Source organism: Vigna umbellata, chromosome 3 (assembly GCF_029865625.1).
Source record: "Vigna umbellata cultivar VRB3 chromosome 3, Vumbellata_1.0, whole genome shotgun sequence".
NCBI lineage: Eukaryota > Viridiplantae > Streptophyta > Magnoliopsida > Fabales > Fabaceae > Vigna > Vigna umbellata.
This window is the reverse complement of record NC_142167.1, coordinates 49,820,595-49,844,256: the sequence shown is the minus strand read 5'-3', so window position 1 is coordinate 49,844,256 and position 23,662 is coordinate 49,820,595. Positions and strand designations below refer to the sequence as shown.

The 23,662-nt window shown below is 32.6% G+C and overlaps 3 protein-coding genes across 4 annotated transcripts; 2 read left to right on the top strand and 1 right to left on the bottom strand.

Moving 5' to 3' along the window:
• The first annotated feature begins 1,485 nt into the window (after positions 1–1,485).
• Positions 1,486–6,754, top strand: LOC124829958 (putative leucine-rich repeat receptor-like protein kinase At1g68400). The gene is made up of 2 exons (XM_088110911.1): positions 1,486–2,911; positions 5,921–6,754. Exons 1-2 carry the CDS (start codon positions 1,645–1,647, stop codon positions 6,526–6,528), a joined length of 1,875 nt encoding a protein of 624 aa, XP_087967037.1. The 5' UTR covers positions 1,486–1,644; the 3' UTR covers positions 6,529–6,754.
• A 5,837-nt stretch (positions 6,755–12,591) lies between these two features.
• On the top strand, positions 12,592–17,771 carry NDT2 (NAD+ transporter 2). The gene is made up of 9 exons (XM_088110912.1): positions 12,592–13,429; positions 13,615–13,698; positions 14,245–14,351; positions 15,408–15,456; positions 15,636–15,745; positions 15,849–15,943; positions 16,418–16,506; positions 16,626–16,720; positions 17,193–17,771. The coding sequence occupies exons 1-9, from the start codon at positions 13,348–13,350 to the stop codon at positions 17,571–17,573; spliced, it is 1,092 nt and encodes a 363-aa protein (XP_087967038.1). The 5' UTR covers positions 12,592–13,347; the 3' UTR covers positions 17,574–17,771.
• Positions 17,772–19,787: 2,016 nt separating this feature from the next.
• Positions 19,788–23,193, bottom strand: LOC124829960 (LEAF RUST 10 DISEASE-RESISTANCE LOCUS RECEPTOR-LIKE PROTEIN KINASE-like 1.1). 2 transcript variants are annotated; one of them, XM_088110910.1, is made up of 5 exons: positions 23,072–23,193; positions 22,683–22,854; positions 22,129–22,611; positions 21,546–21,815; positions 19,788–21,359 (listed from the first exon to the last, which is right to left on the bottom strand). In XM_088110910.1, exons 3-5 carry the CDS (start codon positions 22,565–22,567, stop codon positions 20,446–20,448), a joined length of 1,623 nt encoding a protein of 540 aa, XP_087967036.1. In that variant the 5' UTR covers positions 22,568–22,611; positions 22,683–22,854; positions 23,072–23,193; the 3' UTR covers positions 19,788–20,445. The 2 variants fall into 2 exon arrangements, with proteins under 2 accessions (XP_087967036.1, XP_047159503.2); XM_047303547.2 differs by lacking the exon at positions 23,072–23,193 and having other exon boundaries at positions 22,129–22,983.
• Between the last annotated feature and the right edge of the window lie 469 nt (positions 23,194–23,662).

Below are 23,662 nucleotides of genomic sequence, written 5' to 3'. Positions count from 1 at the left end.
AGTGGTTGACTTACTTGACACACGCAAAAAGGTGGAACAAGTGAAAGTAAATGTACGTATAATAACCAAAAATTTGATCATAGATATGCGAATAATCATTAAGAAGTCCATGTAAAACCAAAAACATGAAAAACTTTTATCGTTCCTCTTGTTCTTGAGAAGGAGTAGAGAAAGAGGCAATTACAACTTTTTGAAGTCATGGAGAACATGAACTTTATCTAAATATTCATCCATTGTACCAATAAGATATATGGGAGTAACAATATTTAGGATATTTTGACAAATATCAAAAAGATGTTGAGTATCATTGTTGTATGATGGGCGCCCACACAACAACCAAATATAACAGCAAGTATATTGGGGTAGTTTGTAGTATATAAAGTGTCGTATCCACAAAATTTTCGTAGAAAACACAATGTTCTAACTAGTTTGGTTGTTGATAATATAGTTAAAATGATTGTGAAATGTATAAAACAGATTTGTTTCATGAAAATAAAGTAAGAGATGTCAGAAAACAATTTGGATTACAAAACGAGTAACTTTTAGATGATTAAGATGTGTGGAATAGATTTAAAGCTTATGATCGCCAAACTTCAGTATGATTCTTTAATGACTACTTGAATGGATCACCTGATTTAAGATAATGACTATGTGTCCAACTACAATCTTATATCAATTCCTAACATCTAAATGTAGTGTTGTCAAAATGGGTTAAAATCTGCGGGCCAACCCGGCCCACCACAAGTTCGGACTGAGTTGAATTTGAAAAAAATGTAATTTTTTTATACGGGTCAATTTTCAAGCTGATCCACTCAGAACCTGACTCACCTGGGTTGAATGCCTGGTGAGTCGAGTTAGATGACCAACCCACCTAATTTAATTTAATTATTTATTATTATGTGTTTCAATATTATTAGATTACATTTTTTTATTGTATTGTGATAATGATTTTGGTAATCATAAGTCCATTTCGAAACCTTTAAATACAGGTCAAAGGTAAAGAGATATATGATTACATTTATTGCAAATTTAAGATTTTACTGTGATCCCGATCAATTAAATTATTGATTTAAACGTTATAGTGTCTCTAACTAGTATTCACTGGTACGATTTGGAGTTCGTAAAAAACATAGAAAAAATTTAACTAACTATGTTGAAGACAACTTAAGTTAACCTTAACAAAAAAAATTGTGAATAATTGTTTTCTAAAAATCTTCCGTCACCACCATGAGAATTTAAAATAACTTCAATTTGATTAGAATAAAATGGTTGAGAATTATCACGACTTCCTCGTATGAAGGTTGTGTCACTTTAACAAACTTACTTGTAATTTTTTTTAAATTACCATAATTTTAACTTTAAATTGTCCCATCATAAAAAAATATCACTATTTTTATAAATATGTAAGTAGAATAACCAGCATTTTATTTTCCGTAGATGATAAGTTATAATATACATTCATTGTTATGTAACTAAATTATAATTACATTTTTATACGACCAAATTACAATGATTTTATTTATTTATTTATTAAATAATTTAATTTAAAAAAAAGTAGTTGTCGACATTTCTTTTCTTTATTTTCCATTTCTGCTGGCACTAATACTAAACCAACCGCTGCGGTTTCATCACTGGCAGCACCAAATGGCAATGGCATCAGCGTCACTCCCTTCCCCTTTCCTCTTCCTTCTCACCTCTATTTTCATGTTGCTTTACCTCTCCCTCCTCACTCACTCCATCAACGCCGACTTCCACCCTCTAATGTCGTTCAAAGCCGCTTCCGACCCTTCCAACAATCTCGCCCAGTGGAACTCCACAACCTCAGACCCCTGCACTTGGTACGGTGTCTCTTGTCTCCGTAACCGTGTCTCTCGCCTCGTCCTTCAAGACCTAAACCTCACAGGCTCCATCCACCCCCTAACCTCTCTCACCCAACTTCGTATCCTCAGCCTAAAACGCAACCGTTTCAACGGCCCCATCACCTCTCTCGCCAACCTCACCGCGCTCCGCCTTCTCTTCCTCTCCCACAACAACTTCTCCGGCCCCTTCCCCGCCACGCTCACCTCTCTCTACCGCCTTGATCTCTCACACAACAGTCTCTCCGGCGAAATCTCCCCCACTTTCAACCGCTGGACCCACCTCCTCACCCTCCGCCTCGACTCCAACCGTTTCCGCGGCCGCATTCCCAGCAACATCAACCTCTCTCGTCTTCAAGACTTTAACGTCTCAAACAACCTCCTGACGGGTCAAATACCCGAATCGCTCTCGGGTTTCCCTGGATCCGCGTTTTCTCACAACCCCTCCCTCTGCGGAGCTCCCTTGCAAGAATGCATAGCCAAAGGCGAGGCAATCATCCCGGCCCTGGCTTCCCCATTGAAGCCGCGAAACGACACCGGTTTTTCCAAACCCCGCGGGCGGGAGAGAATAATGGGGGTGTTGGTCTTGGTGGGTATTGTGGTGGGGGACGTGCTGGTGCTGGCTTTGGTGTCGCTGCTTCTCTACTACTATTTCTGGAGGAACTACTCTGCTGCTGCACAATTGAGAAAAGAGGAAAAAGAGAGGAGGAGTTGGAAGACGGCGGATGAGTATAAGGGTGATGGAATGGTGTTTTTGGAAGGGGTGAGGAGGTTTGAGTTGGAGGAGCTGTTGCGTTCGTCGGCGGAGTTGTTGGGAAAGGGTGCGTTGGGGAGTGCCTACAAAGCGGTGCTTGACGACGGAACTGTGGTGGCGGTGAAGAGGCTGAAGGAGGTTAGCGTTGGAGGGAAGAAGGAGTTCCACCAACGAATGGAAGTGCTTGGAAGTTTGAGACACTCAAACGTTGTTAGTTTGAGGGCTTACTGTTTCACCAAAGACGACAAATTCCTCGTCTCTGATTACATGTGCAACGCTAGCTTCTCATTCCTTCTCCACGGTAAGTATTGCTTTTTTACTCTTATTATTATTTCAACCCTTTCAAATTACAATAAAATTATTCTGCTTAATGTAGAGAAGTAAGAATTAAAAAAAAATCTACTTTTTTCAACATACCTCATAAATAACTTTGGATGAATTTCTTGATAAAATTTAGAATGAAATTAACAAGTTTAAATATTCGAATTAAAAATTATCCATAATAGGGAAGTAAAATCTCCAAACATTTATGAAATTGTAGAAACCTTGTCCATTCTCCATACCTTCTGATTCAATTATAAACACTTATCATGAGAATAGTTGTTAAGTTTATTTAATATATATATATATATATATATATATATATATAAAGAAGCATTTTTCTTAAACTAGGATGAAAATGATATATTTAAATTTAAAGATAAGAGTATTTTTTAAATAATAACATCAAATAAGATTTAAAAACACTACAATTTTACATATAGCTAAATCAATTAGATTTTTTTCCCCTTATATTTAGTTTAAGAAGAATATAAATTATCCATCTCTAGCTCCAAACTAAAACTCAGGCAATATACTTTTTTTCTCTAGTCTTCTTTATACATATGTAGACTCTAATTGCTGTGATTTTCTACTTTACTTAACCTAAGTTATGAAATATAATTATCCTTTTTATTAATTGTATAATTTATTTTTTAAATTAATAAAAATTTCAATTTCATCCCTCACTTTTTGAAATTTATGTAATATTACCTTTTCCAATATTAACAAATAATGGTACGTGACAATTACGTGTCACTGTTTATTCTATTAGATATAGAATCAATTCACTATCATGATTATGAATATTACGATAGAAAATTTTCTCAATAATAGAAACAATATTTAATGTATTAAAACAAAAGGATATATCAGTTTTTTTATAACTTTTTTTCATAAAAGCATTTAGAATGGAAAAATAAAAATTGCTGAAAATTAAAATCAACTATAGGCTTTTTTAAAAAAAAAATTAGTATCTCAATTTTTTTAAAATATATATAAATTACTTTTAAGATATGAAAAATTCATTTATATTTCTTTTACTTTATTTTAACTTTTTTTCTTTCCCATCTATTTTTTTTATAAAAATAATTGTGGAAAGATTCCTTCGTGCTATCAAAGAAAATCTAGTTCTTAAACTATTGTTTGAGATTTTCTCAGTAATTTTTAAAATTTGTCAATTTATAATATTTTTATTTTATATACGAGTTCACACACTTTTCACAATATATTTCTATTTATTTTCCATCTTCTTCTCTTTAGTTGAAACAGTCACTCTCTTCTTTATTTCTCTTCTTTTATCCTTTCTACACTTCAACCTAATTTCCCCATTTTTGTCGAAGGAAAGATTAGACATAAAATATAGTGTGTAAGGTTAAAAAATGTCACCACCAAAGTCTGGCACCCAAATTATTCATCCATGATGGTGTAATGAATAAGACAGCCATGCATGTAGGGTACCAAAATCAAACTAGTTATGTTTTTGTTTTTATGGTAGGGGCCCACATTGATCATGCATCTTTCTTTGCATCAAAACATCAACCTGCACTTCTTCCTTCACTTTCATTTCTTGCTATTTTTTCATACGGTGAATTTCAATTTTCTACTAATTTTTTATGGTATTATTGTTAAAAAATAGACTTTAAGTCTAATTTGATTTCACAAAATCAGTTTCTAAAATGAGATTTGAATTTGTTTATATATTATAAATTAGTTTTATCTTTAGTTAGTGTAAAACTTTTCACCTAATTATTTGTTAAATTTTCAAAGTACAATATTTTAAAAATTTTCTTAATATTATTTAAAACATCAGAGGAAAAAGACCAGTAAAATGAAGCAGGAGTAGTAAGGGTTTACTGCTAAGAAGAACAGACTGCATTTCTGTGTTAGATTCTTTCCTTATAAAAGTGAGGAAAAGAACAGACACACTTCGTCTATTTTCTTCTTTGCTTTTTGTTCTTTTCTTGAACAACCTTCGGTCTTTTACTTTTATCTTTAGCCACCCAAAGCAGAAAATGTAACTAAAAAAAGCAAAGTAGGCCAATCATAAACATTTGAACCCTTATACAAAAGTGAGATGCCCATGCTAATATACCATATTAAACTGGAAAAGCCAAATTATTAAGATACTTAATGCCATTTTCTTCTATTGATTACCTTTAGGTTATGTATGTTTTTCTTTTTTTAAATTTACTTATTAATTAAGCCTTCTAAATTTAAATTAATAAATTTTAGCCTTTACTTCTTTCCCTTTCATCAAAAACTGATAAACTCTCTCATTTTATACCTAATCAATTGAGGTGATACGATGAATTGAACAACGTCTTCGAAATTAAATTACAGTCAAAATTTGAAGATAAGAAGTCTAACTAAGATTTGAACATCTGAAAGTATGATAGTTAGTTGATTAATTTTTTTATGCTTTTTTTTATAAATATATGTAGAGACTTGTGTGTAAAAGGGAGGTTAATATTAGATTAAAAATGAACTTAATCTTAAAATTAGTTAATTGATTAAGTAAAATTAAAATCTAAAATTAAAATCAAACCTTATAATTAATATGACAAGTCTTTACACAAGAAATGACCGATATTTGTTATATTTATCCGACTTCTTTCTCTATTAATTAAAATGTACTAGATTTCTTAAAAAAATCAAATTTACTAAATATTAAAATACAACAGAAAAAGATCACTAAATGAAAAGAAACTTTCAAATAATTTATTTATTTGTTAGCAAATTCAACTCATGTTTTAAAGACGTGTTTACAAGAAATGAAAATAGCTATTGAAAACTTTGGAAGAATAAAAATTGAAGAAAATTATGTTACAGGAATTAAAATAAAAAATGAGATCTCTTGTAATAATTTAAAAGATATAAAATTATTTAATTAGTTGGTAATAGAAAAATATTAAAAAACCAAAATAAAAAAATTACATGGGGTTGAGAAGGGGCAAAAGAGTAAATAAGAAAAATGAGTGTCATCCGACAGGTAATCGAGGACCAGGGCGGACCCCACTGGACTGGACAACGAGGTTGAAGATCGCAGCTGGAGCGGCACGAGGCGTGGCATTCATTCACAAACATAAACTCACCCATGGAAACATCAAAGCCACCAATGTTCTTATTGACGTGGCGGGCAACGCGCGCGTCGCGGACTTTGGTCTCTCCATCTTCGCTGGCGCCTCCATTCTAAGATCCAACGGCTACCGGGCGCCAGAGGTATCGGACGGTCGCAAGCAGACACAGATGTCTGACGTGTACTCCTTTGGCGTCTTATTAATAGAGATGCTGACGGGGAAGTGCCCCTCCACCGTGGTGGATCTCCCCAGGTGGGTCCGGTCGGTTGGGAGAGAGGAGTGGACGGCCGAGGTATTCGATTTAGAACTGATGAGCTATAAGGACATTGAGGAGGAGATGGTGGCGCTGCTGCAGATAGCTATCGAGTGCACTGAGACCGAACCTCATCAACGGCTCAAGATGAGCCACGTGGTGAAGATGATTGAGGAATTGCGTCGGGTCCAGATGTTGCCGTGTGATGAAGGGTTGGAATCGCTGTCTGGGTCACTCTCGATCCCTGAAGCAAGTGCAAGTCAATGATGCCGAGGAATATTGTAGATTAAAACATCATCGGATATTGATTATTGTTTTTCAATTTTTTCTAAAATTATTAGTATTATATTTGGGTATTTTTCTTTTGTTTTGAAAATTTTCAGAAACTTTTATTTTGATTTCGTCTATGATTCAATGTAAGCTATGTTTTATATTAGGGAATTAATAGTAAGTTAATTAAAGTAATGTGGATTTTATGAATAATTTTAAATAATTCGCAACTGCTTTTCTTTTTTAGTTTTAATATTTTTCGGAATTTAATATTATTGTTTAAATTAATCTTCCTCGTGTAGTACACACATACAATTTAGATTCTTAGTCGTTTAATTTTTTTAACATTAAACAATTTTGTTTAATACTATTATGTTATCTAGTTATTTATTGGAGATGTTATACATTAGATTAAATTTGTAGTATCTATTTTTTTTAGAAAAATATCATATTGATATTTCTTTTATTGTACTATATGAATCTCTGTATTATTATGTTTAAGTGATAGATATTAAGTGATAGATCGGTCAAATTACCATGAGATTATTACTAACATTAATTACCTTAGAACAAATTATGATTATGAATTGTGATTATGTTGTTGTCTGTTAATCCAACAAGTAAAAAAAATAAGTGATTGTATTTAATGCACATTAGTTATTGTAACTATTTGATTATTACTAACTTTAACATCAGTATATCTTCTGTATGTAATCTCTAGTTTAATTGAACTGGATTTAAAGATGAATGATAATAAAAAATGAGACTTGAATATTAAAACATACAAAACACAATAAAAGAGACAACTTCGATTCAACGGAAATATTTTGACATCTAGGATTTTATAAGCTTTTCCAATGAAGAGTTTTTTGGTCCTACAAACTTCTTTGGTCCTAACCCATATAATTCACTTTCAAGCCCTAAATGAACTTTTTCAATGAAAAGTTTTTTGGTCTACAAACTTCTCTGGTCCTAACCCATACATGTCATTTCAATGAAAAGTGAGCTAAATAGACATCTCTACTCGTCATTTCCCGAACTTAATATAATTCACAATCTATTATCCTACCACGTAAAAAAAAACACATTATGTTATTAAACATAATTACTTAATGTTATTTTTCACCGTAAGGTATTATATAGTTAATTATACATTAAATAAAATTATTCTAGTGATTGGTCCCTTACCAGAGTTGCACACAGGATGATTGAGCCTCTGCTCAGTTATTACATTGCATGAATTTAATGAATACCAGTGCAGAATTAATAAGAAGCAGTGTGCAAAATTTCTAATCGGGTGATGGATTTGTGAACGTTTTCACTGGAAATGTGACAGCTATCTACTATCTCTTAAATTCTATATATGTGTTGATAGCAATGGTGGCCTAGCTATTTAAATGGTATACATGTGGTGCTGGTAAATGGCAGTTCAATTGGGTAGTTTGTACTTTGAAAAGATAAACTATTTTATTTTTATTTGGATCTTTTTGAGTAACTCCGATAAAGAAAATAAAGAATTAATATATATGTAAATGTAGAGACAAAAGAGAAATAGAAATAAATAAGTATTTGCTCAAGCAGCAAAAGACAAAAAAGTGTTGAAGCGGAACTGAAAAAAATAAAAATAAAAGAGGAGTTCAATTGTAATATTAAAGTTGTACATTACTTTCATTTTTGAATTTTCCCCATTTCTCCTGTATTTTCTTTGGGTTTTAAGATTCTAATCCTAAATGGATTCACTTTTATGGCTTCCTCATTAAAACTAATATGAAGTTTCCTTGATCTTGGATGTTATTAAATGATTATGGACACTAAAGTCTTGTTAAGTTATGATAGTATTTGTTTACATGAGTGCTTTATATATATATATATATATATATATATATATATATATATATATATATATATATATATATATATAAACACTTGAGAGTTAGAGAATTTATCCCGTGTAGACTCTATATCATCTTTAATTCTCTTCTTGATTGAAGTTACTTTTTTATTTGTTAATATAGGGAATTTTATTCTTCTTTTTCCTGATTCTTTGATTTCTTGAACACTGTATTTTACCTACAATTATGTATTCTTTTGTTTAATTTTCTACCTATTCGATCATTCTTCAATTTCATAAGAGTTTTTCCTTGCAAAATAGAGATATTTGATGATTACATTTTTACTTACATTTAGAATATCAAATCTTAACTTTCTTGTGTTTGAAACTAAAGTCACTATAGAATCATATAGTTATTAATTTAGAGTTGTAAGGATTGTTCCTGCTACATAAATAGTTGATGGTTGAAGAGAGTGATCATTCCTCACCACTCACGCCTATTTGCTCAACTCTTAGTCATACACTAGATTTTTATATTTCTCCTTTTGTAATTCTTTCTCTTGTCTTCTGCATGGAAGACTTAACCTTTCTAGTTTGATTTTCTCGTGAGTTCATTAGTAAATTTTTTGAATTTCAGTTTCTGCTTTTGGGGTTATTTCATAACACTTCTTGATAATTCAACCTTGTTCTTTAATTGAAGTTCTTACTAATTTTCTCAATTTTAACAATCTTTTGTTGCTTAATTCAAGAGATAAAATTGTGTAAATATCAAACATAGACATCTGAGATAGTAGAAATTAATGGGTAGTCCGACAGCGGCCCGACAACGGGTGGAAACAAAAATGCCCACTTAAAACTTGCTTGGATAGGCTCTAAGCATGACTCTGATACCATATTAGAAAGTGGGTTTTAAGCCTAACTCAACCCCACAAAACCGGCTTGTAAGGTGAGGTTTGCACCTCACTTGTATATTATAAATTGACCTTATCTCTAGCCGATGTGGGACTTCCAACATTGATTGATGTTTGTTTGGTTAATTCGAGTTTATTTAAATTTGGATGAATGATCATTACATGATAAATTATAAAAAAATTAACTATGAAAGAACTAGAGAATCAATTTGTCATTTAATTTTTTTATTTACTCTTTTAAGCACACCCATTATCAACAAAACTTCCCTTTTTTTACTTTAATGTTCTTTCAGACTTTTAGCTTATGTTGACACCTTTTGAAATATGTTTACTGATATTGCAATTAGACGACCTTGAGTTGATTAACCCTATCTATACTTTATTAGTGTGTTGTGGCTCTAGAAAGGGGTGAATAAAGCTTATATACAAATTCAAACAATTTTTGTGCATACAAATAATCAAAGTAAAAGCTTGGGAGAGAGAAAAGCATACAAAAGGATTTATACTGGTCCTCTCACTATTGAGGTTACGTTCAACATCTTAATCAACATGCTTAAGAAATTTCACTAATAAATTTCCTTGACAATAAACAAGTATCACCTTATCCAAGTTACAACGAGTGTCAGCCTCTCTAGGTATCAGGAGTGCAAACCTTTCTAGGCTACACCAAGTACAAACATCTCCAGGTATCACCTTCTTAAACTCTCCTTATGATCAATAACTCACAAATGAAAATTACAAGAAACATCTCATAGTAAGAGAGTACAACTTAGCTCACAAGGTACAACTTCACTTTTCCAAAATAATGTCAAATACCAACTCCTGATCCAGCAGCACACACACGGCCAGAGTGCTTAGTGTTAAGAAAAAATCGTCTATAAAACTAATATATCTAAACTCTCTCATATCTTTTGAAGTTTAACAAAACAACATTAAACGAAATGAGAATATGAGGATGCCATCACTAAAATATTAGGATAACAAAAACTCAAATGTTAAGCTCAAAATTTCTAAATATCTAACATAGGAAAGCCTTAGAAAAACACTTAGGCCTAAACAAGACGCTATACTAAACAATTCCAAAAGTTAAAGTGTCTATGAGAGTTGTGCTAAAAGTGAAAGCTATACTATTGAAAATGGTAATCAGTCAAACTCTCAAAAAAACATAAAAGTGTCTCGACAATATTTTTGGTAAAAGCCCTTTAAAAGTCTCAATCAATATTCCAAAAACTTGTAGAGGACAAACTTGTTAAACGCTCTAGTTGAAGGAAGCAGAATATTAAAGTGTTTACAATAGTCTAGATGATACTATGAGCTAAACCTCGTACTTCGTCCAACGATAAAGTCCTTAACAAATAATTGATATCTTAAGAGAAAAGCTTAAATGATAAAATACTACCTAAATGGTAGAAAACGTAAAAAAACACTTTGATGTTCTGAACAAGCATTAAATGTCAATAAATGCTCAACGTTAAAAAAAAATAAAAGTGATAAGAGAAAAGACATATCTGCTACATGCATATCTACTCTATTTTGTGTAGATCACCTACTACACACATCCACCTACTCTCTTCGAAATATATTAGAAGTGGATGTTAGAGACAAAGAAGATATTCACAGAATGTTCTTTCCATCAAAAGTCATGTCAGGAAAATAGTACAACCTACTTCTATCAAAGTATTTAAAAAACATGCCTGACAAGTTGATTTTAACTAACAATTGCTTCACACGACAAGATAAGGAAGACACAAGATTCAAGGCAAAAACTCAAGTCTAACGGATATCTTTTGATAAGCCTTTAAATAGAAGAAGATTTGAAGAAAGAATCAAAAGAATAACTTACAAAGAGAATTTTTAATGTGTTTTTTAGTAATAATTTTTAAGATAAAGTCTTCTACTATTTTTATAAAAAAAACTTATGTATGAGTTAAATGATTGATAAGACCTAGTCACTCACATCTGGGTTTTGTTCTAGATCTTTTATAAGAGCTTCTTCGTAGTGAGAAGATTCTTCTAAATTGGATAATAAATAGTTATAGACTTTCTCTTGTTCTTTGATTTCTTTTTTGTGATGGTGGATTTTCATTTGGAAATCTTAATGGTAACAAGTAAATTTTTCTAGCCTTTTGAGAATCGGCTTAAAATCGTACTTGTTGCTAGCAAGCCATAGAGTAGATAGATTATATTAAAACAGACCATGATAGAGACAAGGTACTAGATCATGATTACTATATTGTTCCTAAGAACTTGTTCTAAGGTTTGATTACTTCAAATACGAGATGATCTTGCTTTTTTTGTTAAAACATTCACCGTTGGAATGTTGTCATACTATGATTCTTGTTCATCTTTTTTGTATTTCATTAATATTTTCTTTAGAGGATTTTGGATTAAATTCCTGTTCCGAGGTTTCTACTTGAAGGCTGTTAATTTTCTCTTTTATTCTAGATTAAGGTTATTGATTTCCTTTTTGAATATACAGCATTTACCGGTGTGACCTGATTTTCTACAATTGTAACAGATACTATTTTTAGACTTTAGTATGGTGGTTTGGTTTATGATTTTTTTTCCTTAAGTTGTCTTCTAGATTTTCAAAACCATATTTTATTATGTCTAAATTTAGAATTTGAAGGTTCTTCATGTTTGGCTATCTTTTTCTTCCTAAACTCTTTTCCATATTGAGTTTTTCCCTTAACAATTTATATTTGGAGCTTATAGTTTTCACAAAATTTTTAAGACTCTTTTTTGTATAAAAGATATTTATTAACTGTAAGTCAAGCTATCATAACGAATAATATCATCATGCATTAAGCTTTTAATCTTACTCCTATCTCCTAATATATATATAGTCTTTTATATAATATTATAGATTAATAATTTTAATTAATATATTAATTTTAAAAGCGTTTTTTTCTTTAAGAAATATAAAACCAAAATGCTGTTTTCGCCACATTGATGATAAACAAAGACCAGAATTTGCTTTCCAATGACCAAAATAACCTAAATCTAACATATTTTTGAAAAATATAACAATACTTCAATCATTTTAACAATATTTTAACACTATCTATATAATTAATTTATATTAATATTTATGATTATTATTATTTATTATAAAATAATTTTAAACTAAGTAATATTAAAATATTATAAAAAAAATATCATAAAAAAAATTATCATGAAAGTATCGTCATCCTGCTAAAAAGTGTGTTTAGATGGGTAATCTTTATTGCAACATGTGCCACCTGGAACAAAATGACACATGTAAACTTATTTGTGTTCAACACAGAATCAAGCTAATAGTATTACCGTAACAGATAAAGGTGCTACAAAAGATTAATTGCGGCGGCGATGGCAAGTAATCCATTTAAATAAAATCGACAGAATGAGTTTTCTTTGAATGTGTTCCTCACAGGTGGCGTCTGGAATAAGCTTTTCCCCTTTACTGTCTCTGCAAATTTAAGAAACATAAACAAAACTGGTTTCTTTCTTCAAGACCCATCAATTGCAGCCATTAAAACCAAGAGCCAAGAAGAATCAAGATCCTTTTTTTCTCTCACAAAGAAGATTAGAAGATCTCGTCCCTCGTGGGTTCTCCACCGTTTCTCTTTTGCTGAGCCTTGGAACCCTGCTTCAAGTTGTTTGAACTTAAAGTGAATTAGTTAAAGTGAATTAATTGAGAAATTGAAGAGAATTTCAACGCCCCAAGGACCCAGAAAGAGAAGAAACGATTCAACGAGAGAGAAAAAGAGTGGAAATAACCCAACAATTTCTCATTCTCTTTCAACTTTCAACTCTTGAGACCGTTGATTTTGCTTGGCAATTTTTCATTCCCCGAAGAACACGTTTCAGCCCCTTCGTTAGACCCATTCGCCGCGTAAACAAAACCCTGCTCTCAAGTTAACCCCAAATCGCACCTTTATTTTTTTTTCTCCTCTCAACACTTGAAACTTGGAAGATTGTATATAAACAAACAAGAATTTAAGATCTGCCATGAAAATAATTCCCTTCCCTTCTTCTGCAAACTAAGGAACTACTTGCCTTCGACTTCGATAAATTGCGTTTTGGGATTCTAATATGAGTAGCAATGGCGAAACTTGTAGTGCTAGTCTCGACATTAGGGCTTTAATTTGTCACGCTGCTGCTGGTGCCTCTGCAGGTATTTAACTTTCGCTTCGACCCTTTTCCTATTTTGGGTTCTTTATCATTGGGCCTGTGTCAATTTGTGAATTTTGATTCTCAGTTGATGTTTTGGTCATTTCTATGCTAGTCTTTTCCAGAACGGCTTGTTTTACAGCGTGACATTCAGTATTGATGGATTAACTATACAATTGCATTGTGCAGGGACAATAGCGGCTACATTTGTGTGCCCGTTGGATGTGATCAAGACTAGGCTACAAGTCCATGGCCTTCCTCAAGGGCAGAAAGGTATTTGTCTTTTGTTGATTGTTTAGGCAGGGCTTTAAATTGTGTCCAGTGTGTTGTATTGCAGTGGTGCAATTCAGATGTTGCAATTGCGACTCTTGGTGTGGTCTGAAATTTGAAACTTTTACTTATTGCATGTATGGTTCCACATTTTATGCTACCAGAGTGCTCCAATTTATAGCTTTTACATCATATCTCATGATTTATCGCAATATCATGGGTGTATGAGGCAAAACCAAACACGCAGTTAATAGGTCTCTGACAATGCTGTGGTTGAGGTTGAATTTTGTTAAGATTAAGAAGTTTCAAATCGTTGATAATTGGCATAAGTTTATTGGTTCAATGTGTCCTTGAGAAGATTTTGCGAAGGTTTTTTAGAAGTGCTTATCCTTCTGAGTGTTTAGTCTTTGTGATTGTGTCATCAACATGTCTAAATTTGGCGATCTTAGTTCAATTCAAACTGTCAATGATATATAGCTCTATGAAAGAATTATGTCCAGCATTTGTTAAGTGATTAATGTTTTAGCCTAACTTTTGTTGTTCTCCTAGGTAATGTCATTGTCACAAGCTTGCAAAATATAGTAAGGAATGAGGGCTTCAGGGGAATGTACCGTGGCCTTTCACCGACGATACTGGCATTACTTCCAAACTGGGCAGTGAGTTTCTTTTCCTGTTGCCTCTAACTAATGGCTGTTGTAGATAAAGACGCAATTCAAGGCTTTTTGAAACAGTGCCTTGGATGTGCTTCCGTTTTTGCTTCCTTTAAGCATTATTACCTCCCATCTTCTCATGTCATACACACAAACTATTATACGGGTCATGTTTTATAAAAATAATTAATGTGGTCAATTGTCAAAAGGTTTCCCACAATGCAAAGGTATGAGAGAGGGTCATCTATGCAGCTTTATCACTGCATATGCGAAGAGGTTGCTTCCAGATTCAAACCTAAGACCAACCCATCACCAAAGTGCAACTTTCCCATTGTGTCAGGACTTGGTCTCATGCATATCTGATGATAATCTTCATAAAAATTGTATTTGTCTCATAATCTGTCTGTGACACAGTCTTCACCAAGTTACTTGCTAATACATTATTTATTACAACTAGTTTGCAAAATTCTGTGTCCTTAATAGGTGTTTTTTCTATTTCATTGTTTGCTTCATTTTGTAATACAATCCACTTTTATGTCAGTCTTCTCTTCTGTTTATTTTTAGGCTTAGCTATAAACAATTTTTCCATTGTTCTGAAATATTAACTGATGATCTTTATAATCAATTCTTATTTGCCGCAAAATCCTGTCTGGGTTACAGTCTTTCTCTAAGGTTCTTCCTAATATTGTTCATTAATCATTATCACTGGTTTAACAAAGTATTGGTAAAAAATGTGTTAACTTTCTTTTTTGCTTCATTTTATTATAGAATCTAGTGTTTATGTCAATCTCCAATTCTATTTGGGTCAAGAGATAAAACAAATATTTGCATCTGTTTTAGAAAAAAAATGCTCTTTGTGTGGTCATATTATATGTGAAATAAATCTGTGTTTAATCATTTACCAGTTGCATCTACTTTGTCCATGAGGATCCTTTTTCAGAGCATTGATTAATCGTATTCTTTTTATATTAGATGATGGATTATCTTTATTTTACTGTTTAATTGTATGATGTTTTCTTTTCATAGTTCATGTTTTTTCAAATAATATTAAGTTTATTGTAGGTTTACTTCACAAGTTATGAGCTATTAAAAGACCTGCTTCGTTCACGTGGTATATATTATCCCAATTCTCAGTACTTTTTACACATTTATGTTTTTCTCTTTAAGCTTCTGGTATACTAAATTTGTCAAAAAGTGATTTTTGGAAGTGAAGTTCTTCAGATCTAATATTTAAATTTGATGGATAGACTATATTTTTATTGATGTTCTTTGTTGGAAATACTCTATCAGATGGTTGCAAGGAACTCACAACTTTTGGACATATGACAGCTGCTGCTGCTGCTGGAGCAGCAACAGCAATTTCTGTAAATCCATTATGGGTTGTTAAGACAAGACTTCAAGTAAGTTTAGATAAAGTTTACTGTTAAAACATTAGTGGTTTTTTCATATTGTTTTTGCCAACACTGGACATTCATTAATTCATTTTTTCCTGATACCCATTAGACACAAGGAATGAGACCCGATGTTGTTCCTTACAAGAGTGTTCTGTCTGCTCTGACAAGGATTACACGTGAGGAAGGCATAAGAGGCCTATATAGGTCAGTTTCTTTGTCCTGGTTTCAAGTTTAATGTTATGGGCCTATTAAATTATGGCAACCATCTTAAGACAAAACTGTTTTTGTGTCTAATTGTTTTTATTTGCACTATTATTTCCCAATGATCAGTGGTTAACAGATTACATGTTAATTTCTTTTACCCCGTTAATTTTTGCTGGCTCTCTGAGATCAAAATTAGCTCTCTTTTTATATATAATGGTAACAGTTGGATCATTGAGAAAAAATGTCTATTTGAAATGATACATCTTTCTTCATTGATCCTCACCCATGTTTATATAAATCATGCCAAGTTGAGTAGTCCATAGATGTAAGCAAACAGCCTTCATGTCATAACTGCTGCACAGTATCAAACCACTTTCCAAGGGAAAAAAATGATATAGTGAACTGAAAGTGTGATAGCTTGAGTCTGTTTCTGTGTATTTAGTTGACATAGAGTATTTTGTTGATGTGAAACAGTGGCATTATTCCTTCATTGGCTGGCATAAGTCATGTTGCAATTCAATTTCCAGCATTTGAAAGGATCAAGTCATACATGGCAGAAAAAGGTATGCATGGATGCCTAGTGAATTAAGTCTTCATTCATTCAGCAGTTCTTGAAATAAGTGTCTTTCTGTTTTTTTATCTGTACTTGTTGCTCATCAAATGAAACTTTCGGATATTTTAGATAACACAACTGTTGATAAGCTAAGTCCTGGAAGTGTTGCCATTGCATCATCAATTTCAAAAGTGTTTGCCTCTGTAATGACTTATCCACATGAGGTATGTATGACCTCTCTCGCTAAATTTCTATGTATGGATCATAACCTGAGCATTCCTTTGAGTGACAACTTTGTACTTTCCAACACTTTTATATCACTAAACCCTTGTTCGGGAGAATAGAAACACTCTTTGCAATTTCAACTTCATGTTGCATGTTTTGAACAATAGATTCTGTATCAATTAGAGATAAAACCAATTTACAAAATATATAAGTAGGTGAAATATAAGGATGACTTGATGATAAAGTTGGAAGCAAGAGTGGAAAAGGTTATAGGTTCAATTCTTCGCGCTGAGATGTACATGTCGGGGAAAGGTGTTAGAGATCGTATATCAACTAAATATGATATCAATTTACATTATAAGATAGTTTTATAATATGTAAAAATCAATTTTCTGAAAAAATAAACTTCTTCATGAATGAAAATTTGTATGTTTATGATTAAAAATCCTAATTAAAATTTCAAATTTCCAGGTAATACGATCCCGGCTGCAAGAGCAAGGGCAGGCCAAAAGTAACGGGATACAATATACAGGGGTTATTGACTGTACCAAGAAGTTGTTTCAAAAGGAAGGCATTGCTGGGTTTTATCGTGGTTGTGCAACGAATCTTTTAAGAACAACTCCATCTGCTGTTATTACATTCACTAGTTATGAGATGATACAGAGGTTTTTGCAGCGAGTTGTACCCCAGGATAAAGGGTATCCACAAGGCTCTTCTAAACCCAATGAACTGAACAAAGCTCAGTCAAAAGCAGAAGCCAGTGACACTGATAGGGGACAACCACCGTCTCAGTCTAACATGAAAGCTTCGTCAATTCCTCTCGGAAACAAAGAGCAGCTAACACGACATTGATTGATTCACAGTTATGTTTACATTTAGTTTCTAACTTAGAGGATTTTCATTCCTTTTTGTCCAAAGAAATAAAGAAGTTAACAAGGTCATGTTCTCAATCATAATAGAATGCAGGAATATACGTGCCATTTACATTTAAGGTTTTTGTGTTATTCTCTTTTGCTCGTAAATAATAACTTTTTGGTACTTTCTGAATTAGCTCGTGTTCAAATTGGTGCTTTAATTTTTAGTATTTTTAATATTTGATATTCAATAAATATGTTAATTTGTTGTTGAGATTACTTACATATTAACTGTCAATATGTAACTATCTTATTAGATATTTGAAGGTGTGTTGGGATGTGACTAAGAGTAATTGAATAAATATCAAGACTAAAAATAATTTATACAATTCAATTTTGGAATATCAAAACCTTATTTTAAGCGTTTAATAATGTAAGCATTTAATAAACTTTTTGCCCTTGAATTTTGGGGTAGTAGATTTTGGTCCCAAATCTAAACAAAACGTTATTAGTCCCTCAAAATTGAAAATGATATATATGAAAGAGGAACTTTATGAGCTTATTAGAAGTTAAATGTGATGATAATAATACTTGTAGTTAAGATTGATTAGTAAATTCTTATACTTACCACAGAAAATTTGGAAAGAACTAATATAAAGTAATGTATTTACTGTGATTTAGACATTTTCAAAAATACTACAAACTTATTTTAAAATTATTAAACGACCCCTACAATATCTAATAAACTTATTGTGAAAATATTTTGAAAGTTTTTTATAAATTCTATTCAAAACTCTCTTTTTAAAGCTCCTTTTTTTCGGTTGTTTTTGAAGTTATCTTATTAAGGTTAATTCCTTACAAGAAAAAAGAGTATATCTTATAAGAATCAGAACAAAAGACAAACTGTAAATATATCTCCCTTGTTGAGGTTGTTTCTTTTCTATTTATTATTTAAAAGAAAATATTTGTAAAACGATAATTTATTTTCTTCAAGTTGTTTGTTTTGTATTTATCCTTCAAATATTCTCAATATAACATAAAATTCCATAAGACTTTGTTCACTTGAATAGATTTAAAAAAAAGTGATTGAGGAAATTTGAGAAGATTTGAAGATAAATGTTTTTGTTGTTTATTTGAATAAATTTGGAGGTAAGTGAGAGTGAATTTGGAAGTAAAGTTTGTAAGAATTAGTGTAGTATTTGATTGATGTGACAAATTAAAAAAATTTACTTCTAACTCCACTCTCATTTACCTTCAAATCCACTCAAATAAACAATAAAAAAAATTTACCTTCAAATTCTCTCAAATCTCCTCAATCACTCTCCCCTAAATCTATTTAAGTGAACAAAGCATAAGTGTTGGGTCTATCAAAGAGGAGGTGAAAGTCTAATCATATAAGAAATTGACACAACTCTCCGTCCAAAATATTAAGACAATGAGTTAATGAATTTTTCACTTTTATTTATTTTCTCATTTGTATCTAAGGTGACATTTGGCTCACACTTAAATTCTTAATGATTTAATTAATAAATTTCTTTTGATGATGTGGAAACTTTTAAAAACATGTTTGCTTCATGCCTTTCTTGTCTCCTGGGTTGCATGTTTTTCATGCATTTTTCTCCTTCACTTTTCAATACTTTGACTTTTCTTCTTGGTTAAATTTTAAGCAGGCTTTACAACAGTTTGATGATTTTAAAGTAGTTCCTTACTTTATCTTTCAAAGCTCACAATCCTAACCTTATTTGACTTAATAGGCCTAAATACAAAACTAACATTTATACTTATTTTACACATAAAAGTACATTTTTTATTTTTAAGAATTTACAACCAAAATACACTCTATTCTACAAAAACTTATTTATTTAAGAATATTTAAGATTCTTTTTATGTACATACTCATCAAAAGATAACTATCTAATTGCAATTTCAACACCACACAAGTACTAGACATAAAGAAACTCGTAAAGATAAATTGTAAAGAAATCATAAAACAAATCACGTTTGGATGTCCTAAACGTGGAGAAACTACTCGAGAAACATGCGTGTCCATTGTCCCACATCGAGAATTCCGTTTATGAAGACCCTACTACGCACTAGTTTCGTACTGACCCACCCCTGTTGTAGAACTTTGGGAGGAATGCATAAATTCTACCTTCTATTCATACTAATAATCCTGACTAAATTAAAATATAGATCATAAACATACAAAAAATAGGAAAAGTAATGCTTAGATAAATTTAAAATACCTAAAGATATATTAAAGATACTAGTTAATATTTTCAATATACTCTTAGCTTTTGCTTTTACTTGTTGCAAAATTACTAAACGCCTAAGTGTAGGGAAGTACTATATATGAAGAATCAAATTGCATCTCTAATGGGTTCATGCTGCATTTGGAAATGGAAGTGCCAAATTGAATTTGGGATGAAACTGTGTTGCATGATACAATAGGATGGTGGATGGACCAAATGAGTTCTGGGATAAACTATTTGCAATTGAGCAAAAACCGCATGAATTTCAAACTAAGCTAGACAAAATGGATCTAAAATTTAATGAAGATTCTCCTAAGTCACAACAAATGACATCAAACTAACAAAGACTCTGTTATTAGTATTACATGCAACTATCAAAATATGATGACGTTTTCTGTGTATATATATATATATATATATATATATGTATGTATGATCAGATCATGTTTTTTATATAATATGTTGAGCTAAGGTATTTTGTAAGCATCCGAATCATCAAACTCCAACAAGACAAGTATTTGACGAACTCGTTTAGTCTAATGATGCAAAGTGGAGTTGAAATCTGCACAACAATAGAAATGAAAGATAGGTTCTGATGTATTTTGCAGATCCCTTTTATCAGTTTGTTTTGAAAAGGCGGTTTTGTGGGTTTATCAGAGTGTTTGGAAGAGGTGGGTGAGCATAGCTTTGAGAAGCTCTTATAGCACCATTAACGACAATTCCCTCCTGATTCGGTGGCTCATCCCTGCCACTGTGAATTCTCTCCAGCACCTCCAATACTTCAGCCATAGAGGGTCTCAATTCCTTGTCCTGTTGCAGACACTGAAAAGCCAACTCTGCCACCGAACCTATCATCATTTTTAGTTTCTCATCTGATTGGAAACCAAGGGAAGGATCAACCAACTCAGAAAAGGCACCCTTTTGAATCTTCCTAATGGCAAGATTTGCCAACTTAATTTCTTCCCTGTTCCTGTTCATATCAACTGCTTTGAGAGATGATATTAACTCAACAAGCACAACCCCAAAGCTATATACATCACTCTTTGTTGTCAGCTGGTAACATAGCCGATAATCTGGATCAACATAACCAGGGGTACCTCTTGGAGCAGTGGAAACGTGAGTGACATCATCAGGGAACAGCCTTGAAAGACCAAAATCCGTAACCTTAGCATCAAACGCATTGTCCAAGAGAATATTGCTGGTTTTCACGTCCCTGTGAATGGTGTCAGAAGCGTGGAGATAAGCCAATGCACTAGCAGTTTGTATGGCAATTTTCATTCTCAGATGCCATGGCAGAAAGCATGAATTTCCTTCATCACCATGGAGATGAGAGCTAACAGTGCCATTTGGGATGTGCTCGTACACTAGCAGTAAGTCCCGGCTGTGACGCGAAGTGCAGCCATAGAGGGACACAAGGTTTCTGTGTCGCAGACGTGTGAGAATCTGGATTTCATTGATGAATGACTCCACTGGCCTATAGCTGCGCTCGAACAGGCGCTTCACTGCAACTTCACGACCATCTCTAAGTTTTCCTGGTCGTTCAAAACCAAAAGTTATTCTACATAGCAGTTTGAAGTTATGATAGCAGATTTTCTTCCTTTCTTTAGAATCACGGAAAAGGTAATTTTTAAGTTTAATACTAGACGATTTTATATATTATAAAAATTTACTTTACTTATAGTCTCTAAAGAAAAATTGTGAGAAGGTATAGTTCTTACCCAAGTAAACAGTTCCAAAGCCTCCTTCTCCAAGCTTCCTAGCTTCATCAAAATTGTTGGTTGCCTCTCTGAGCTCGTCGAAGGAGAAGACAGAGATCCCAAAGTAGACACCTCCACTTTCCATGGACGTTGTATTTATGAAGGAAGAAGAATAAGCGTTTCTTGATTTGTTTTGGAGGCCTGAACGTTTCTTTCTTCCTTTCAACAACAAAAGAATAACACCAACCAAGGCAAAAACCCCAACCAGGACTGGTATTCCAACACATAAAGCTGAAGAAAAAGGGCGAGGAAAGCGCGTTAAATAGGAACAACTCTGTATAACAGCGTGACCTTGTAGAATAACAGTCAGTAATGAAAAGATACAACAAATAAAACTTAAGTCTAATCCACAAAGACACCATTTTTAACACTGCTAGACTTCCCAGCATATATAGATAGATACGATCGATCATGAACTTGTCTATTATTTTTTTCTTTTTCAAACTTTGTCATGTATTAGTGCATGCCGGTGTTTCACAGTAAATATGAAACTATGTTAGCGTGATTCAACATATATGCAAATAAAGAAAGTTAATCACAGTACCCAGTTTCTTAGCCTTGGCCGTTGGAGGTGGAGAAACCAGGGACGGGGAAAGACGAGGTGGTTGTCCATAATGACTGGGTGGGTCACAATTGAGGCGTTGCCCTTCAAACTTCAACTTACACAGGCCATGAGGACAGGCTTTGCAATTTTTGGGCATGTTTAATTTAATTTGGAGAATAGAAAATAAAAGTGTAAATGAAGGGCAATTGCAAAAGGATCCAGATTGAGAAACCTGAAAAAGTAAGCATGCGAACGGAATGTTGGGCATGGGATAGTCGACTTCATGGGAAGAACTGAAGTACATGTCGTAGTTTAAAGACATGTTTTGACAGTGTCTGTATAAAAGCATGTTTGGAGGGGTTGAAATTTTGTTTTCGGTGTTGCGAAGGCATCCAAAGAAGGTAACATTGTTATAGATCTTGAAATACTCTTTATCCATCTCAAAAGGCTGCCTAGGCTGCTCTGGAACAACGGTGTCAAAATCTGGGTAATGGATGAAAATGGCAAGGTCATTGGGATCCAAAGTTGGATATATTATGGAATCAATTTTATACCATTTTTGGTCTGTCAGTGAGATTTGTTTGACTTCACTGTTGTCATCACAGCCACTTATTCGCAACCCACATTTTGGATCTTTGCTTGTTGTGAAGGGGGGGAAGATATGCCCCAGATAGCCACATGGTTGAGGAGAAGGAGGACAATCTTCTGGGTATTGTTCCCATTGAGCTGCAAGCAAGACAGGAAGCATGAAACAAGAGACTAGAAAATGAAAGCAAAACACGGAACCAAACATTGTGTGGCCCTTGAGCCAAAAAACACAGTTGGTTCTTCTTTAGTTTTATTGTGTCCGATGATCCTGGTTTGTCTTCATAATATAGTACCGTTAGCTGCAAACCAATGTGTTGTGTTGTGAGTATGAACCACGCAAGTTGACTTGACTTACCTTGACTTGAGAAACTAGCCCGAAAGAGGCGTATTTCGAATTCTGCCTATTATTCTTCAGGGGAGGAATAACACACGGCTATGCGTGACTCCAATGGCTTGACTTTTGGAGCTGCCTTTCTCACGAACTCCAACTACAATTTTGTTCACAAAAATTTCGACATAATTGAGACCACTACTCTTTATAAACCATCTTAAATTAAGTTTAGACGTGAGTGTCTTAAATATTAGATTTTAAGTTTAAGACAATTTTACAGATCATCATTTATAACATATCCAATTTTTTTATATATCTTGAATTTGAAAATAAACATTAATAAATAATTCCATAAAAATTTAATAATAGATAACAGATCCAACAAATAACAAATTAATTATAGCATCTTAAATAAATTTTAAACATAATTTAATCTTATAAAATTAACTTATAAAATAGAAGTATATATTAATCTAGTAAAAAATAAAATACGTGCTAACAATTTTTATTTCAATGATTAAAATATAGATTCATTCAAAACATAATGTATTCCTAAAATAAAATATAAATTAAATAAATGGTAGTTTGTCAAATGCATAAAAAGAGAAAAATAAT

What these genes read in the sequence shown, in the direction of transcription:
- LOC124829960 (XM_047303547.2), bottom strand. Translation starts at nt 22,921, where the DNA reads ATGTTTGGTTCCGTGTTTTGCTTTCATTTTCTAGTCTCTTGTTTCATG. An exon ending in GGCCAAGGCTAAGAAACTGG is followed by an intron (nt 21,816 to 22,128) that starts GTACTGTGATTA and finishes CTTTTTCTTCAG; the next exon opens with CTTTATGTGTTGGAATACCA. An exon ending in CTTTGGAACTGTTTACTTGG is followed by an intron (nt 21,360 to 21,545) that starts GTAAGAACTATA and finishes TTGAACGACCAG; the next exon opens with GAAAACTTAGAGATGGTCGT.
- NDT2 (XM_088110912.1), top strand. Translation starts at nt 13,348, where the DNA reads ATGAGTAGCAATGGCGAAACTTGTAGTGCTAGTCTCGACATTAGGGCT. An exon ending in CCTTCCTCAAGGGCAGAAAG is followed by an intron (nt 13,699 to 14,244) that starts GTATTTGTCTTT and finishes TTGTTCTCCTAG; the next exon opens with GTAATGTCATTGTCACAAGC. An exon ending in CATTACTTCCAAACTGGGCA is followed by an intron (nt 14,352 to 15,407) that starts GTGAGTTTCTTT and finishes AGTTTATTGTAG; the next exon opens with GTTTACTTCACAAGTTATGA.
- LOC124829958 (XM_088110911.1), top strand. Translation starts at nt 1,645, where the DNA reads ATGGCAATGGCATCAGCGTCACTCCCTTCCCCTTTCCTCTTCCTTCTC. An exon ending in CTTCTCATTCCTTCTCCACG is followed by an intron (nt 2,912 to 5,920) that starts GTAAGTATTGCT and finishes GTCATCCGACAG; the next exon opens with GTAATCGAGGACCAGGGCGG.